At 42.5% G+C, this 17,384-nt stretch overlaps 1 protein-coding gene across 2 annotated transcripts in view; it reads right to left on the bottom strand.

Annotated features, from left to right (window-relative positions):
• CCDC18 (coiled-coil domain containing 18) overlaps positions 1-17,384 on the bottom strand; it is an 83,242-nt gene that overhangs the window by 46,906 nt on the left and 18,952 nt on the right. For both annotated transcript variants that reach the window (XM_038746038.1, XM_038746039.1), the window contains exons 7-12: positions 8,785-8,881; positions 5,141-5,262; positions 2,883-3,174; positions 1,121-1,245; positions 838-995; positions 386-606 (exon numbers count right to left, since the gene is read on the bottom strand). In XM_038746038.1, coding sequence (XP_038601966.1) covers positions 386-606; positions 838-995; positions 1,121-1,245; positions 2,883-3,174; positions 5,141-5,262; positions 8,785-8,881 — 1,015 coding nt within the window. The remainder of the gene's footprint in view (positions 1-385; positions 607-837; positions 996-1,120; positions 1,246-2,882; positions 3,175-5,140; positions 5,263-8,784; positions 8,882-17,384) is intronic.

Below are 17,384 nucleotides of genomic sequence, written 5' to 3'. Positions count from 1 at the left end.
CCACAAGGGACTCACAGTCTTCATCCCCATTTTGCAGATGTGGGAACTGAGGCACAGAGAGGTTAAGTGACTTGCCCAAGGTCACAGAGCAGACTATCTTTGAAAACGGTTCCGGATCACTGGTCGCAAGTTTCACTCTCCTTTCCCCACCAGAGTGCACAATCTTTCAAGAAAAGGCTAAATTTGTCCCAAACATTAAAACCCAAACATTCCCAAAGCCAATTTAAAAACTTTAAATCTGTTAGTAGAAAAAAATTTCTGAAATTTCACCTTTCCCAAATGGAAGCTCTCAAGCTTGATATTTTGCATCCGCCAGGGAGCTGTTACTATTTACATAACTACTACTGACCTGCTGACAGACCACTACTAGCTACTGACCACTTACTTCACTCTCCAATCTGCTAGTATTTGCAGCTTTTTCTAACAGCTCCTCTTGTATGACTTGAAATTGGCTGGTTCTACGGGCCATGTCTGCCTTTAAGTCGGAATTCTCAGTTTCTGCTTTGGCCAGTTTAGCACGCAGTTCTTCTAGCTCGGCCACAATTCTGTGTCTCTCTCTTTCAAATTGCTTGCTCATAATATGCAACTTTTGGATATACCTTTTCTCTGGCAATACACCAAAAATCACAGGGAAATTAACAATGAAAAATAAACACCGCATAAAACAAAGGAGTAGAGATCAAATATAATGGATGCAAAACCCACCTGGAAGGCTCATTACTATGAAATTTCTAAAGTCTCTTTATTTTCCATTAAGTTAAAAAAACTCACTTTTTTAAAAAAGTTCTCATAAGAAATCTTCAGAAGAATTTAGAAAACTGTCCTCCAAATGCTTACCTACTTGATTTCCATTTAGTTTCACAGGTTCTGTTTCTAACCCCAGTAATCCTCCACTCTCCTGGCAATCATCAACAGAAAAATTTTGTGATACCTGACTGAGTGTCAGGCTTGCTCGCAACTTTTGAACTTCAGCTTCTTTCATTGCAAGTTTAATTCTTTAAAAGGAAAGGATATAAAGTTTATATTCTGGGGCCGGGGGGGAAATCACGTGACAGTTATTTTTATCACATTTTCAATACTAATCGGTGCTTGCCATAATTTCAGAATCTGAAAAATATACCTCAGGTCGGTGATCACTGATTTATTTGACTCACAGGAAGCATCACAGGTATCTTCTTTGGCAGAGGAATTGTCTAAAAGACGCTTACAGGCACATGATTTAGAAGTAAGCACTTCTCGGTTCAGCTGAAGGATCAAAACAAAGAATTTTGTATAGTTTTGCGTAAGATTAATGCCATACAGCTACACTATTTTTTACGGTCCAGAATTCCCTGTTTAAAGAACTTCAAAATGTGGCTTGCTTTACCCCCAGCTTTCATGTTTATGGGGCTCCCATAAAAGTAATAACACTGATCGTTACAAGCTTAAATTCTAAAATGTCTTAGTATATAAAGGCAGTCTAGGCAATGTAATCCTTCCATTAAAACCAAGCCACATGTCTAGAGATGCAAACTAATAGAAATTTCCCAAGCCATTTAGTCTTAGGATTCCTTGGAACAAAGAATCTGTCTGATTTTTAACACAATGATTTAAAAATATGAATTTTTCTCATCCACACTGGACAGGCTAGAAACCATTAGAAGCAATTTTATGACCTTAAATGCACTCTGAATTCAAATTAACATAGGATATGAGAAGTTACTTTTTTCATTGCATTATTAGAAAAAGATGTATACAGCGGCTCTAGCCTTCAACCCCAATTGTCTATGCTTGTAAAACTGCCTCAAAGTGAAGGGCACTACAAAACTAACAGAAATCAAGATACCGACATCTTTCAAACTAAATTATGGTAACCTCTAGAACTTATTGTTTAAAATGCTAACATATTTTAGCAGTTTTCAAAACAGAATACGCATTAGAATGACATCATTAATTATATGAACTTAATAAAACCCCTGATCATTCAAAAGGGTTAGGAAATTTCTTGTTTCATCATAGGCTTTCTACTTATTCCAAAATATTAACAAAAATCATGAAGGGAGGCCACGGAGCAGGATAATTTGTCTTCTCCCAAAGAAGCAATTCTTATACTACTATAATAATAATAATAATGATATTTGTTAAGCGCTTACTACGTGCCAAGCACTGTTCTAAGAGCTGAGGTAAATACAAGCTAATCAGGTTGTCCCACGGGGGGCTCAGTCATTCATTCATTCATTCATTCAATCGTATTTATTGAGCACTTTCTATGTGCAGAGCACTGGACTAAGCGCTTATCCCCATTTTGAGGCACAGAGAAGTTAAGTGACTTGCCCAGAACCACACAGCTGACAAGTGGCGGAGCAGGGATTAGAACCCATAACCTCTGACTCCCAAGGCCATGCTCTTTCCACTAAGCCATGCTGCTTCTCCATCTCCATTACAAAAAACACACCAACTTAGAATGATCCTCATCCATCAACTTAGTTGAGAGTGTTATTTTTAAATAAAATTCTAGCATTTTATCAATGCATTGCATTTCAAAACTGGTAAGAACATTAAAGGGGGTGGAGATGTAGTCTAGAGGCACGAGACTAGGATTCAGAAAACCCAAGTTCTAGCCCCAGCTCTGCTACTGGCCTAATATGTGACCATGGGTAAGTCATTTAACAATATGGGCCTCAGTTTTCTCACCTGTAAAATGGGGATAGTAGACTGAGGGTCCCAAGTTGGGGAGGGGCTGTGTCTGACCTGACAGTTTTGATCCGACCCCAGGGATTAGCCCATAATATGTGTTAAATGAATGCTATCTGGAAAATCTATATAGATCCCTAAAAGAAATGTTCATTTCCCACCATACAAACGAACAGCTGACATTAAAATGTTCTTTTGCAAGCACTCACTGGCAACTGAGAAACAATCATCTCCAAACTGCTCAGTTCTAGCCTTGAATTTTCTATTTCTTTCTGGCACACATTCAGCCTCTCATTCTGTCTTGCAATAAGAGCTTTCAGTTCTGTGTTTTCATTCTTTAAGTCACATTTCTGTCTAAAAAGTTCCCCTCTGTCCTTCAGTTCGCACTCCAGTATGAAAATCTTTTGTTTCGACTCCATCAGCTGAGACGTGACCTCTGAGTTTTTCATTCCCATATTCCTTAATTTTTCTTTTCCACTAACATTTTCTTCCTTTGATTGCCTAGAAAGAAAAAGGCAAACACATTATAGTTAGGGCCCGGAGCACTTAAAAATACTCTACCCCAACCTATTTTCAACAACAGAACTTTAACTAGTCTCACAATAAAAAAAAAAGTAGTTTTAATAAGACAATTTCAAAGCTGGAAATGGAAAACAAATGACTATCCCACTTTCTATTCTATTTTATACTATTCTATTCTATACTTTATTTATTTATTTTACTTGTACATATCTATTCTATTTATTTTATTTTGTTGGTATGTTTGGTTTTGTTCTCTGTCTCCCCCTTCTAGACTGTGAGCCCACTGTCGGGTAGGGACCATCTCTATATGTTGCCAACTTGTACTTCCCAAGCGCTTAGTACAGCGCTCTGCACACAGTAAGCGCTCAATAAATACGATTGATTGATTGATTTCTAGAAGTCTCTCTTTCTATTTTTAAGTCCTGGGCAGGTGGTACTCTTCCAAACTGCACTCAAAATATAGATCCTTGACGTTTTCCAACCTTAGAAGATAGAAACCTGGCATAACCTGGCAGAGAAGCAGCGTGGCTCAGTGGGAATAGCACAGGATTTGGAGTCAGAGGTCATGGGTTCAAATCCCAGCTCTGCCAATTGTCAGCTGTGTGACTTTGGGCAAGTCACTTAACTTCTCTGGGCCTCGGTTCCCTCATCTGTAAAATGAGAATTAAGACTGTGAGCCCCACGTGGGACAACCTGATCACCTTGTAACCTCCCCAGTGCATAGAACAGTGCTTTGCACATAGTAAGCGCTTAATAAATGCCACCATTATTATTATTATTATAAAAAGAAACCCCATGGACTACCAGCTTTAATACTAATGTTACTAGAAAACACCCGCCAAAGCACAATTAGGCAATAACAAGCTCCAAGGTGACAAGAGTACAAACTTGAATGCAGAACCATCTGAAGCTGAGACAGATATTGATAGTCACATGTTAAAATTCCAAGTTACTTCCATAAATGATAGGTGAGTGAACAAGTTTATGCCAGAGATGGCCAACTGGTAGCCCCTAAATGATTCTGGGTGCTTCCCAGACAATATTTTTATCCAACAGCTATGAACCTTTTTCTGGTTTGAATTTTTCTTTAATGGAATTTGTTAAGCGCTTACTATGTGCCAGGCACCGTTGTAAACGCTGGGGTAGATACAAGATAATCAGGTGGAACACAGTCCCCGTCCCACATGGGGCTCACAGTCTTAATCTCCATTTTACAGATGAGGTAACTGAAGCACAGAGAAGTGAAGTGACTTACCCAAGGTCACACAGCAGGGAAGTGGTAGAGTCGGGATTAGAACCCAGGTCCTTCTGTCTCCCAGACCTGGGCTCTATTCATTAGGTCTTTGGGTCCTTAGGCATGTAGACTTCTCTCCTTTTAGGGAGGGGTTCATGAGAATTAAGGGTAGAAATGATTCTAGTGTTCTTAGAAATAAATTATTTGCACCCCATATTAAAAAAATGAAACTCGCTGTAGTACCTAGAAAAATGTAGGCTTAATAATAATAATAATAATAATAATAATGGCATTAAGCGCTTACTATGTGCAAAGCACTGTTCTAAGCGCTGGGATGGTTACAAGGTGATCAGGTTGCCCCACGGAGGGCTCACAGTCTTAATCCCCATTTTACAGACGAGGTAACTGAGGCCCGGAGAAGTGAAGTGACTTGCCCAAAGTCACACAACTGAAAAGTGGTGGAGCCGGGATTTGAACCCATGACCTCTGACTCCAAAGCCCGGGCTCTTTCCACAAATAGGCACTGAAATTGGCAGCCACACATCAGTGTGAGCACAATCATTGTTCTGCTGAAATTTCCCAGTTAGGATCAAAGGTCATAGGGTGGGAAAGAGGTTAATATTATGAGATGACTGTCTGTGATCCTTAAAAGAACTTCTGTTTAGATGGCATTGCCTCCGAAGATCGTTTTGATCGAAGGAAAAACCGTACCTTAATTTCTGTTTCAAAGTTTCAAGTTCATCTCTGTAGACGCTACATTTTTCCTGTAGCTCCTCCTTCTCTTTTTCACAGTTGATTAGACCTTTCTCTAAGGCTTCTTCTTCAGCTTGAACCTAAAACAAAGATTTATTTTTACCGCCAGGTTACAGAGGGTCCCGAGGACTAACTCAGTAACAGTAACAGGACGGTAGACGGGATAGACCGTGTTTCTCGTAAAGCGTCAAGTAAGTGGAGGATGCGGACGCTGCGGGACGAGAGTGCGGGGCCAAGGCTGGGGGTTCATCAGGGCGGAAGCTTCTGCCCGGACCTGAGAGTCAGAAGGTCATGGGTTCTAATGCTGACTCCATCACTCGTCTGTTGTGTGACCTTGGGGCAAGTCACTTCACTTCTCTGGGCCTTTTTACCTCCTCTGTAAAGTGGGGATTGAAACTGTGAGCCCCACGTGGGACAGGAACTATGTCCAACCCCATTTGCTTGTATCCACCCCAGCGCTTAGTACAGTGCCTGGCACATAGTTAAGTGCTTAACAGATACCACCACTATTATTATTATTACTATCATTAAGTCTTTGCTCTTGCTCTCAAATGCGATATGATGTCCCTTCACATTAATATTAAATACATATACGATAAAAGTGGAATCCTATGGCCATAGTCATTTTACAAATTTCCTATCGTAACAGTCCCGTGACTCCTTTTCCCTTTCTGCTTTTCTCCTATTCATTCATTCAATCGTATTTATTGAGCACGTACCGTGTGCACAGCACTGTACTAAGTGCTTGGGAAGTCAACATATAGAGACGGTCCCTACCCAAAAGCGGGCTCACAGTCTAGAAGACTCCTATTTCCTTTCCTTCACTCCATCTGATCGAGCCTTTTTTACGGCTCAGTGGAAAGAGCCCGGGCTTGGGAGTCGGAGGTCGTGGGTTCTAATCCCGGCTCCGCCACTTGTCAGCTGTGTGACTTTGGGCAAGTCACAACTTCTCTGTGCCTCAGTTCCCTCATCTGTAAAATGAGGATTAAGACTGTGAGCCCCACGTGGGACAACCTGATCACCTTGTATCCCCCCCGAGTGCTTAGAACAGTGCTTTGCATATAGTAAGCGCTTAACAAATACCATTATTATTATTATTATGGCTTTCTTTTACGCCTTTCACGTTATCCTCTCTTTTATCTATGTCTACCCCTTCTCCTATCTCTCGTCCTCATACCTTCAGTAACACAAATGATTGTTAGATGCTGAGGGCTTAAAGGTGCCCCATTAGTCTAGGTGTCCTGGGCTCCAATTCCGAGGACGGTGACGCTTCCCGATGCGTCAACCTAAGGCTCTTACACCCTATTGCCCCATCAGCATCCGTGGAGGAGCCAAACGGCACAAGAGGTTGAATGCCTAGAAAATGAGATGATCTTGGAGTTGCCCAGTGGAAGGAGCTTGATTCTGATCCTCTGGGAATCAGAAAAAGCGCTTGGGTTTTAAAGAGGCAGGGGGAGGTCCTGGTTAAAGCGGTTTACAGAAAGGATGGCTTGTTTCAGGCTCCGTGGCACCAGTTACTACCAAGAGGAGGGTGTTGGGAGTGAGTAACTGGGAGAAGCGGTGACAAACTCAATGAAAGCTGACTAAACCTCTCAAAAGGCCTTTCACATAATTAAACATTAGGAATAATAACAGTAATGATAATGATAATAATTATGGTATTTGTTAAGCATTTACTATGTGCCAAGCACTGTTCTAAGTATTTGTTAAGCACTTAACTACGTTGTCAGGCACTGTTCTAAGCACTGGGGTGCGTGGCTCAGTGGAAAGAGCACGGGCTTTGGAGTCAATCAATCAATCGTATTTACTGAGCGCTTACTGTGTGCAGAGCACTGTACTAAGCGCTTGGGAAGTACAAGTTGGCAACATATAGAGACAGTCCCTACCCAACAGTGGGCTCTCAGTCTAGAAGGGGGAGACAGAGAACAAAACCAAATATACTAACAAAATAAAATAAATAGAATAGATATGTACAAGTAAAATAGATAAATAAATAGAGTTAGAAGTCATGGGTTCAAATCCCAGCTCCTCCAATTGTCAGCTGTGTGACTCTGGGCAAGTCACTTCTCTGTGCCTCAGTTACCTGATCTGTAAAAAGGGGATTAAGACTGTGAGCCCCCTGTGGGACAGCCTTATCACCTTGTAACCTCCCCAGCGCTTAGAACAGTGCTTTGCACATAGTAAGCGCTTAATAAATGCCATCACTATTATTATTATTATTATAAGCAAATCAGGTTGGACAGAGTTCCTATCATTCACTCATTCATTCATTCAATCGCATTTATCGAGTGCTTACTGTGGGTAAAGTACTGCACGAAGTGCTTGGGAGAATACAAAATAACGATTAACAGACACATTCCCTCCCTACAACAAGCTTACCCACAGAGGGCTCACAGTCTTAATTCCCATTTTACTGACAGGGGAACTGAGGCCCAGAGAAGTAAAGTGACTTGCCCAAGGTCACAGAGCAGAAAAGCGGCAGAGCTGGGACTAGAACCCAAGTCCTTCTGACCCCCAGGCCTGTGTTCTTGTCACTAGGCCACGCTGCTTCTCCAGAGGAAATGTTTCCTCTTTCTTCCTGCTGTGTTCAGGTAGATAACTGAGTTCTTGAGCCCAAACATAAAGCTGGCAGATATTTCCGCAACACCCCATGACCAGTTGGTCCTCCCTAGGGACACTGAAGAAGCAGCGTGGCTCAGTGGAAAGAGCCCGGGCTTTGGACTCAGAGGTCATCGGTTCAAATCCCGGCTCCGCCACTTGTCAGCTGTGTGACTATGGGCAAATCACTTCACTTCTCTGTGCCTCAGTTCCCTCATCTGTAAAATGGGGATTAAGAGTGTGAGCCCCCCGTGGGACAACCTGATCACCTTGTAAACTCCCCAGTGCTTAGAACAGTGATTTACACATAGTAAGCGCTTAATAAATGCCATCATTATTACTATTATTATACAGCATGGGCTGGGGGGGAGTCAGAAAGACCTGCGTTCTAATCGTGCCTCTGCCACTTGTCTGCTGTGTGACCTTGGGCAAGTTCCTGCACTTTCTGGGCCTCAGTTACCTCATCTGTAAACACGGGACTGAGACTGTGAGCCCCACATGGGACAGGGATGGTGTCTGACTCTATTTGCTTCTATCCACCACAGCGGTGCCAGGCACACAGTAAGCACTTAACAATCAATCAATCAATCAATCGTATTTATTGAGCGCTTACTATGTGCAGAGCACTGTACTAAGCGCTTGGGAAGTACAAATTGGCAACACATAGAGACAGTCCCTACCCAACAGTGGGCTCACAGTCTAAAAGGGGGAGACAGAGAACAGAACCAAACATACCAACAAAATAAAATAAATAGGATAGAAATGTACAAGTAAAATAAATAAATAAATAGAGTAATAAATATGTACAACCATATATACAAATACCATATTAACAAATACCATCACTATTATTATTATTATTCTCCTACCCAAATGACAGTTCTTCGAGACTGTCTAGAAAGTGGAATCCCTGAGGCTGAAAGAGAATCAGGTTCAGGTGGCTTGGGAATTCCAAGGAGAAAAACGGCATGGTAAAAAATTTCAGCTTTGCGATCACCACTGACCTTTTCCAGTTTCTCAGCTACTCTTTCTTTGTATTGTCTGAAAGCTTTACTGAGTCCTTCGGCGTTATTTAGGGCTTCATTCCTTTGCTGCTCCACTCTATAAACCAAAATTTGGGTTAAAGTCAATCAATGATACTTTTTTGAGTGCTCACTGTGTATGTAGCATACTCTATTAAGTGCTTAGGAGTGTGCAATCCAGGCCTTCCGAGACTAAGCTCCCCTTTTCCTCTGCTTCCCCGCCACCCCCACTGCCCTGATCCTTTCTTTTCTCTACCCCACAACCCCACAGCACTTGTATATATATGTACATATTTATAATGATAATTCTGTTTACTTTTATTAATGATGTGTATATATAATAATAACAATGATAGCATTTATTAAGCGCTTACTATGTGCAAAAGCACTGTTCTAAGCGCTGGGGAGGTTACAAGGTGATCAGGTTGTCCCAGAGGGGGCTCGCAGTCTTAATCCCCATTTTACAGTTAAGGTAACTGAGGCCCAGAGAAGTTGAGTGACTTGCCCAAAGTCACACAGCTGGCTATTGGCAGAGCTGGGATTTGAACCCACGACCTCTGACTCCAAAGCCCGGGCTCTTTCAACTGAGCCACGCTGCTTCTCTGTAATGATGGTATTTATGAAGCGCTTACTATGTGCAAAGCACTGTTCTAAGCGCCGGGGAGGATACAAGGTGATCAGGTTTTGTCCCACAGGGGGCTCACAGTCTTAATCTCCACTTTACAGATGAGGTAACTGAGGCACAGAGAAGTGAAGTGACTTGCCCAAAGTTACACAGCTGACAATCGACAGAGCTGGGATTCGAACCCATGACCTCTGACTCCAAAGCCCGGGCTCTTTCCACTGAGCCATGCTGCTTATCAAATATATCTTTAAATAAATCTATTTATTTATACATTTATTATATTTTTATTTATTTTTTATTTTATTTTTCATATATTTTTATATATTATTTATTTATATATTATAAATATATCTTTATTTCTATCTGTTTATAATGACGCTACTGATGCCTGTTTACTGATTTTGACGTCCGTCTTCCCCCTTCTAGCCTGTGAGCCCACTGTGGGCAGGGACTGTCTCTGTTGCTGAACTGAACTTCCCAAGCGCTTAGTATAGTGCTCTGCACACAGGAAGCGCTCAATACATACAACTGAATGAACAAACGAATTTGATCCCTGACCACAAAGAGCTTTTGGTCTGGTGGATTGAAATTTTTTTTTTTAATGTAAACATTTAATAGGTAAAATCTGGATACAGTTAAGATTATTATTATTATTACTTGGTTGCTACCCCTTTGGGACATTTTCAGGCCCGGTGAAGTCACTATTCTTCCTGGTGTGTTGTGTTCACTAAGTAGAGATGGTTGGTTTCAGCAAAAGCAACTAATCAGACTCCTTGTTTCACTGTCTTTTTCCCCAGTTTAGTAATGAAGCAGTCTTGGAGAGGCAGCGTGGCTCAGCGGAAAGAGCCCGGGCTTGGGAGTCCGAGGTCATGGGTTCTAATCCCAGCTCCGCCACTTGTCTGCTGTGTGACTTTGGGCAAATCACTTAACTTCTCTGTGCCCCAGTTACCTCATCTGTAAAATGGGGGTGAAGACTGTGAGCCCCACATGGGACAACCTTGATTACCTTCGTTTGTACATATTTATTACTCTATTTATTTATTTTACTTGTACATATCTATTCTATTTATTTTATTTTGTTAGTATGTTTGGTTTTGTTCTCTGTCTCCCCCTTTTTAGACTGTGAGCCCACTGTTGGGTAGGGACTGTCTCTATACGTTGCCAACTTGTACTTCCCAAGAGCTTAGTACAGTGCACTGCACACAGTAAGCGCTCAATAAATACGATTGATTGATTGATTGATTGTATCCCCCCACTGCTTAGAACAGTGCTTGGCACATAGTAAGCGCTTAGAAAATACCAACATTATTATTATCTTTCTGACTTAGGAGAGATGAATTATTTTCCTAAAACATGGATATTCAACATTTTTGAACTCCATATTCCCCTTCAATTTTCTTGTCTTTTCCTGCTGATTTCAATCGATTATATTTAACTTTCTATATCCAATGTGCAGAATGACATCATTACCCTTGGTGTGCGCGTAGAGAAGCAGCGTGGCTCAGAGGAAAGAGCCCGGGCTTGGGAGTCAGAGGTCATGGGTTCTAATCCCGGCTCCGCCACATGTCTGCTGCGTGACCTTGGGCAAGTCACTTCACTTCTCTGAGCCTCAGTTCCCTCATCTGTAAAATGGGGATTAAGACTGTGAGCCCCACGTGGGACAACCTGATCACCTTGTATCCCCCCAGCACTTACAACAGTGCTTGGCACATAGCTCTTAAACACCATTATTATATATATATACACACACACACACACACACACACGTATACGTGTGTGTATATATATGTACACACATATATAGTAAGCGCTTAACAAATGTCATCATTATTATATTCATACATATAGCATATATGTATATTCATTCATTCAATCATATTTATTGAGCACTTACTGTGTGCAGAGCACTATACTAAGCACTTGGGAAGTACAAGCAGGCAATGTATAATATGTATGTATGTATGTGTATAATATGTGTATATTTATGTGTATAAAATGATGGCATTTGTTAAGCGCTTACTATGTGCCAAGCACTTGAGCACTTATATGCCGTTCTAAGCACTGGGGAAAGATACAAGCTAATCAGGTTGGATACAGTCTGTGTTCATTCATTCACTTATTCAATCGCATTTACTGAGCACTTACTGTGTGCAGAGCACTGTACTAAGCGCTTGTTCCATAGGAGAGAGGAGAAAGTAAAAGGGGGAACAGGTACTGAATCCCCAGTTTATAACTGAGTTAACTGAAGCACAGAGAAGTTAAGTGGCATGCCTAAGGCCACACAGCAGGCAAGCGACGGAGCTGGGATTAAAAGCTAAGCCTTTTGAGTACCAGGCCCACGCTTTTAACACTAGGCCATGCTGCTTCACAATATTAAAGCTTTCCATTAGCTACATCACATCTATCTTCACAATAAATCCAACACCTCTCATTCAGCCTCGGGTTTCTGCTTTACCAAAGAACCAACTTGTACTTCCCAAGCGCTTAGTCCAGTGCTCTGCACACAGTAAGCGCTCAATAAATACGATTGAATGAATGAATGGGATTGGAAGCTGTCTGGATTGATGTGCTTCATGTATATGCTTTAACTTGGTTCCTCTGAGATGCACATCTAGTGATAGTGGTGGTTTGCAGTATTTATTATTATTCATAACAATCCCCCTTTTAGACTGTGAGCCCACTGTTGGGTAGGGACTGTCTCTATATGTTGCCAACTTGTACTTCCCAAGCGCTTAGTACAGTGCTCTGCACACAGTAAGTGCTCAATAAATACGATTGATTGATTGATTGATATTTAAAATAATGGTATTTGTTAAGGATTTACTATGCGTCAAGCACTCTTCTAAGTGCTGGTGTAGGCACCAGCTAATCAGGTTGGACACAATCCCTGTCCCACAGGGGGCTCACAGTCTTAACCTCCACTTTACAGTTGAGGTCACTGAGGCACAGAGAAGTGAAGTGAATGACCAAGGTCACACAGCAGACAAGTGGCGGAGTTGGGATTAGAACCCAGGTCCTTCTCATTCCCAAGTCCGTGCTCTATTCACTAAGGTACCTTAGTGCTGCCTCCTCCCCTTTCCCCCCTCTGCCCTACCTCCTTCCCCTCCCCACAGCACTTGTATATATTTGTACAGATTTATTACTCTATTGATTTTACTTGCACATATTTACTATTCTATTTATTTTGCTAATGATGTGCACATAGCTATAATTCTATTTATTCTGATTATTTTGACACCTGTCTACATGTTTTGTTTTATTGTCTGTCTCCCCCTTCTAGACTGTGAGCCCGTTGTTGGGTAGGGACCGTCTCTATACGTTGCCGACTTGTACTTCCCAAGTGCTTAGTACAGTGCTCTGCACACAGTAAGTGCTCAATAAATACAATTGAATGAATGAATGAATGAATGAAAGGCACGCTGCTCTTCACTGGGCCATAATCTGGGACCAGGACTAGAATGGATGGGCAGGGAGGGGGAGGAGAGAGGAGGGTGATCTCTGACCTTGGTCAAGCCTGTATACCTGTATATATGTATATATGTTTGTACATATTTATTACTCTATTTATTTATTTTACTTGTACATATCTATTCTATTTATTTTATTTTGTTAGTATGTTTGGTTTTGTTCTCTGTCTCTCCCTTTTAGACTGTGAGCCCACTGCTGGGTAGGGACTGTCTCTATATGTTGCCAACTTGTACTTCCCAAGCGCTCAGTACAGTGCTCTGCACACAGTAAGCGCTCAATAAATACGATTGATTGATTGATTGATCAAGCCACTTCACTTCTCTGGACCTCAGTTACCTTATCTGTGAAATAGTGATGAAGACTGTGAGCCCCACGTGGGACAACCTGCTTACTTTCTATCTACCCCGGGGCTTAGAAGAGTGCTTGGTACATAGTAAGAGCTTAACAAATACCATAATTATTACTATCAGTTATTATTAACACAGCCTTCTTTTCTCCTAAGTCCCACCTTTAATAAAAAAAGATTTATCGTTCCTTTTCAGCTCAGACCAACTTCAGCAGCTGGGACAGAAGGGGCTTGCGAGATTCTGAAATCACTTGAGCTAAACTTGCAGTTGACAGGTCATTTCTGTTTGGCATCATTTGGCCAATAAAATGGCAAACAAAAATGACATGCTGACTGCAAGTAGAGCTCAAGTGATTACAGAATCCGAGGGCTTCTTTTGCTCAGGGGTTGATTTCAACTGTAAAGCAGTGTTTAATGCTATTTGTCGAAGTCAGAACTTCACAGAACAGAATGCCATGTTTAGAGAGGTCCCAGGCTGGAGTGGAGATTCCACCTTCAGCTTCTCAGAAGACAGATTCCACTTTAAAACCACACTTTATTATCCTCTCCCAGGAGCTTAGTACAGTGCTCTGCACATAGTAAGTGCTCAATACATACCCTTGATTGATTGCTATTGGTCAAACTATGCAGGCATTCCTAAAGCAGAAGCCCAATATTACAATTTAGAGGGAGAATCCATACAAAAATGTTCAAGTGTGAGGTACCACTCTTTTGGCTGACTTTTTGTAAGAAATTCTTCTAAAAGATTTCTCCTACAGAATGAATATTCTCAAGGGCGGTCCACGCGCGCTGAGAATTAAGCACGTGCTTCCCATTCATTCATTCAAACGTATTTATTGAGTGCTTACTGTGTGCAGAGCACTGTACTAAGCGCTTGGGAAGTACAAGTTGGCAACATATGGAGACGGTCCCTACCCAACAGTGGGCTCACAGTCCGGAAATATAATGTCAGTGGTAGTACTACTGACTGAACAACCACTGGGCATGTCACCCCCCCCATCCTCAATAATCTCCAGTGGTTGCCTCGCCACCTTCGTATCAAGCAAAAACTCCTCACTATTGGCTTCAAAGCTGTCCATCCCCTCACCCCCTCCTACCTCACCTCCCTTCTCTTCTTCTCCAACCCAGCCCGCCCACTCCGCTCCTCTGCCACCACTAACCTCCTCACTGTACCTCGTTCTCACCTGTCCCACCATCCACCCTGGCCCACGTCCTAATTCTGGCCTGGAATGCCCTCCCTCCACACATCTGCCAAATCTCCCCCCTTCAAACCCCTACTGAAAGCTCACCTCCTCCTGGAGGCCTTCCCAGACTGAGCTCCCCTTTTCCCCTGCTCCTCCTCCTCTCCCCATCGCCCCCCTCCCCACCCCACAGCACTTGTGTTTATATGTACATTTATTATTCTATTTATTTTATTAATGATGTGCATAGATCTATAATTCTATTTATTTATATTGATGCCTCTCTACTTGTTTTGTTTTGATGTCACTCTCCCCCCTTCTAGACCGTGAGCCCACTGTTGGGTAGGGATTATCTTTATCCGTTGCCAAATTGTACTTTCCAGTTTAGTGCAGTGCTCTGCAATCAATCAATCAATCAGTCATATTTATTGAGCGCTTACTGTGTGCAGAGCACTGTACTAAGCGCTTGGGAAGTACTAGTTGGCAACATATAGAGACAGTCCCTATCCAACAGTGGACTCACAGTCTAAAAGGGGGAGACAGAGAACAAAACCAAACATACTAACAAAATAAAATAAATAGAATAGCTATGTACAAGTAAAATAGAGTAATAAGTATGTAAAAACATATATACATATATGTACATATATATATACATGTATATATACATACATACAGGTGCTGTGGGGAAGGGAAGGAGGTAGCACACAGTAAGCACTCAATAAATACCATTGATTGCTGAAGAGTTTAATGACTTAGGATGCGGGGAATTAATCTGGGAAGGCATATTGGAGTAGATGGGCTTTTGGGAGGGCTTGACTATGAGGACGGACGTAGGTCAGATTTCGGGGAGTTGGATTTTGGGGTTAAGGTGAACGATGTGAGTGAGGTACAGTTAGAAGGTTGGCTTGGGAGGAACGAAGAGAGCAGGTTGGAAAGTAACGGGTGAAAAGAACAGCTGTGTTAGGTGCGGTGAGTCAATGGAGAATCTTGAAGCCAGTTATGAAGAGGGAAACGGGTGTCGTATAGGTTGGAGAAGGTAGGGAGACCAGCAAAGACGCTTTTACAATAGTTTAGCCACGATATGACCAGAGCTTGTAATCGCTTTGATTTTGTTAAGTGCTTACTATGAGCCAAGCAAAGTACTAAGAACTGGGACAGATTCAAATTAATCAGGTCACACATAGCCTCTGTACCACACAGGGCTCGCAGACTTCGGCAGGAGGGAGAACAGGTATTTAATCCCCATTTTACAGATGAGGAGACTAAGCCACAGAGAAGTTCAGTGACTTGCCCAAGATCACACAGCAGGCAAGGGGCAGAGCTGGGATTAGGACCCAGGTCTTTTGAGTCCCCAGGGATGTGCTCTTTCCACTAAGCCAGTGGTAACTGCTTGTGGGGGGTGGCGAGGAATGGGCAGATCCGGGAGATGCTGTGACGGACGAACTGGCAGAAGTTGGAAATAGGTTGAATGTGACAGTTTAAAGACAGTGAGGTGTTGCGGATAACACCGAGGGAGCAGATTTCTGGGGCAAGGAGGAGGGTCGTGTTATTGACTGAGATAGGTCCATGGGGCAAGCGCCTGCAGCCAGGAGAAAACACGGCATTGCAGATGGAGGAGGGGTCCTCACTGGGGAGATGGGCAGGCTTAAGAGCCCCCCTCATCATCATCATCATCATCAATCGCATTTATTGAGCGCTTACTGTGTGCAGAGCACTGTACTAAGCGCTTGGGAAGTCCAAGTTGGCAACAGATAGAGACAGTCCCTACCCAACAGTGGGCTCACAGTCTAAAAGGGGGAGACAGAGAACAAAACCAAACATACTAACAAAATAAAATAAATAGAATAGATATGTACAAGTAAAATAAATAGAGTAATAAATATGTACAAACATATATACATATATACAGGTGCTGTGGGGAAGGGAAGGAGGTAAGATGGGGGGGATGGAGAGGGGGACGAGGGGGAGAGGAAGGAAGGGGCTCAGTCTGGGAAGGCCTCCTGGAGGAGGTGAGCTCTCAGCAGGGCCTTGAAGGGAGGAAGAGAGCGAGCTTGGCGGATGGGCAGAGGGAGGGCATTCCAGGCCCGGGGGATGACGTGGGCCGGGGGTCGATGGCGGGACAGGCGAGAATGAGGTGGTAGCTGGATATAAATAAGTATAAAAATATATATAACTATAAATATTTATTTATATTAATGCCTGTCTCCCCTTCTAGACTGTCAGCTTGTTGTGGGCAGGGAATGTGTCTATTTTTATATTGCACTCTCCCAAACGCTTAGTACAGTGTTCTGCACACAATAAGCGCTCAGTAAATACCATCGACCGAATGACTGACTTCTAAAACACCCTGTGGCCTTCCCTAGGGCTCGCACTACCCAAAGCAAAGGAAAATCCCCACCGGTGAGCTTGCGTTCTCATGCGATTTCCATGGAAGACGGGGGAATTGGTATCTGAATCCCCTTTCAGCTCTTTCCCACTGAGCTTTTTTTTTTTTGATGGCATTTATTAAGCACTTACTACCCTATTTATTTATTTATTTTACTTGTACATATTTATGCTACTTATTTTATTTTGTTAATATGCTTTGTTTTGTTCTCTGTCTCCCCTTTCTAGACTGTGAGCCCACTGTTGGGTAGGGACCTTTTCTATATGTTGCCAACTTGGACTTCCCAAGCGCCTAGTACAGTGCTCTGCACACAGTAAGTGCTCAATAAATACGATTGAATGCTGCCAACTTGCACTTCCCAAGCACTTAGCACAGTGCTCTGCACACAGTAAGCAGTCAATAAATACGACTGAATGACTGAATGAATGCAAAGCACTGTACTAAGCGCTGGGGAGGTTACAAGGTGATCAGGTTGTCCCATGGTGGGGGCTCACAGTCTTCATCCCCATTTTATAGATGAGTTAACTGAAGCACAGAGAAGTGAAGTGACTTGCTCAAAGTCACCCAGCTGAC

The sequence above is a fragment of the Tachyglossus aculeatus genome, chromosome 4 (assembly GCF_015852505.1).
Source record: "Tachyglossus aculeatus isolate mTacAcu1 chromosome 4, mTacAcu1.pri, whole genome shotgun sequence".
NCBI lineage: Eukaryota > Metazoa > Chordata > Mammalia > Monotremata > Tachyglossidae > Tachyglossus > Tachyglossus aculeatus.
Note: the sequence above shows the minus strand (reverse complement) of the source record. Positions and strands in the feature narration are given on the sequence as shown.